The following is a 1,345-nucleotide window of genomic DNA, read 5'->3' as shown; positions in this document are numbered from 1 at the left end:
TCATTTCCAAAGCTTCAGAGGACGATAGAGGCGAGGCCAGTAGGTGGACTCGACCATTTCAACATACAAGGGAAGCTGTAGGATTGCGAACAATACGACAGGGAAGGCAGCCAGCAAAGTAATTGGAATGTAAATCCAGTTCAATCGTTCGCCCAGGACTATCGTAAGAGCAGATCCGAACGCCACCAACATAAAGGCCAAAGAGAGGAAGAGAAAAGTGAGGCCCAATATCATTTTTCTTGGTAGTGAGCGGAGGAAATCGTCGATAGCGTAACGTGAAGTTAGGATAGCCAAGAACATCAAGGTGGCGGAGACAGAGGAGAAGAGAGCGAGAGCGTCTGCAACAGCGAACACCATAAATGAGCTTTTCTTCAGAAAGATTGGGATCCCTGTATCGCTGTTGTTGCCTCCAGGTACTGTAAAAGCTGCAGCGAAAGCTACCGTAATGATGAGAGCCGCGACGAAGCTACAAGATGATGATGTATCCTTCATCCATTGCCCCGCCTCTTTGAGCAAATCCTTGTGTTTGTCTACAAAAGCTTCTCGATATGTTTTCTCGTGCTTTTCTCTCGATGGATTATCTAGCCAGGCAAAACTTCTCTCTTGAAGTACCTTTAGAAATACAGAGGATGTATGTCAAAGTAACTGCAAATTAAAGAGCACCAAAAGGGCGGCAAACAAATAAGATGAACCAACCTCAAACCACTGAAGCTCCCTCTGCATAAGAAAAGCTGCTCCAGAAACATCTGGGGATACAAATCTTGGTGGCCATTCGATCACATGCTCCATCAGGTCATTTTCAATCAAAATATTGTTAGTCAAAAGACAATGTGTATTCACTAGTCTGAATAACTCAACATGCCGTCGTTGCACAACTGCTTTTATCAGTTCTTTTGTGTAATCTCGATCCCATATCAACTCTGGAAAATTCCTAAGACATAACTTGACGATTTCATAGATTCCCTGAGATGCAGCTTGAAGGACAATGTGCGAAGTAAGTTGAAGTACTTCTCGAGTTTTCATACTAGTCTTCTTCTCGGGAAGAGCTAGATTTGCAAACTTAAGTGAGCATTTGTGCCTCAACTTCGATTCTCCAATCCTTTTGATCAAAGGTGCTGCATGTAACATAAATAAGTAATTTTCCCAACGATGAACAATTAAAAGGTTAAAGAGGCTTTCAGTGTTGCGCCGTGTTCATATGTACTATAGTAGTTGAGAAGAAAGTGATGGATTTTCAAGCCAACTTCATATGGCTTGAAAACCAAAATGCATGCATAAGAGGACAGATGGATCTATGGATATACACATCAATGTCATGAGAATAAAAGAGTTCTTTCCTTTTTCT

General features: G+C 42.0%; 1 protein-coding gene across 1 annotated transcript; it reads right to left on the bottom strand.

Moving 5' to 3' along the window:
- LOC115746715 (ankyrin repeat-containing protein NPR4-like) lies at positions 1-789 on the bottom strand. Its single transcript, XM_030682602.2, has 2 exons — positions 697-789; positions 1-612 (listed from the first exon to the last, which is right to left on the bottom strand). Exons 1-2 carry the CDS (start codon positions 787-789, stop codon positions 1-3), a joined length of 705 nt encoding a protein of 234 aa, XP_030538462.1.
- Between the last annotated feature and the right edge of the window lie 556 nt (positions 790-1,345).

This window comes from Rhodamnia argentea, chromosome 4, assembly GCF_020921035.1.
Source record: "Rhodamnia argentea isolate NSW1041297 chromosome 4, ASM2092103v1, whole genome shotgun sequence".
In the NCBI taxonomy this organism is placed as follows: domain Eukaryota; kingdom Viridiplantae; phylum Streptophyta; class Magnoliopsida; order Myrtales; family Myrtaceae; genus Rhodamnia; species Rhodamnia argentea.
Note: the sequence above shows the minus strand (reverse complement) of the source record. Positions and strands in the feature narration are given on the sequence as shown.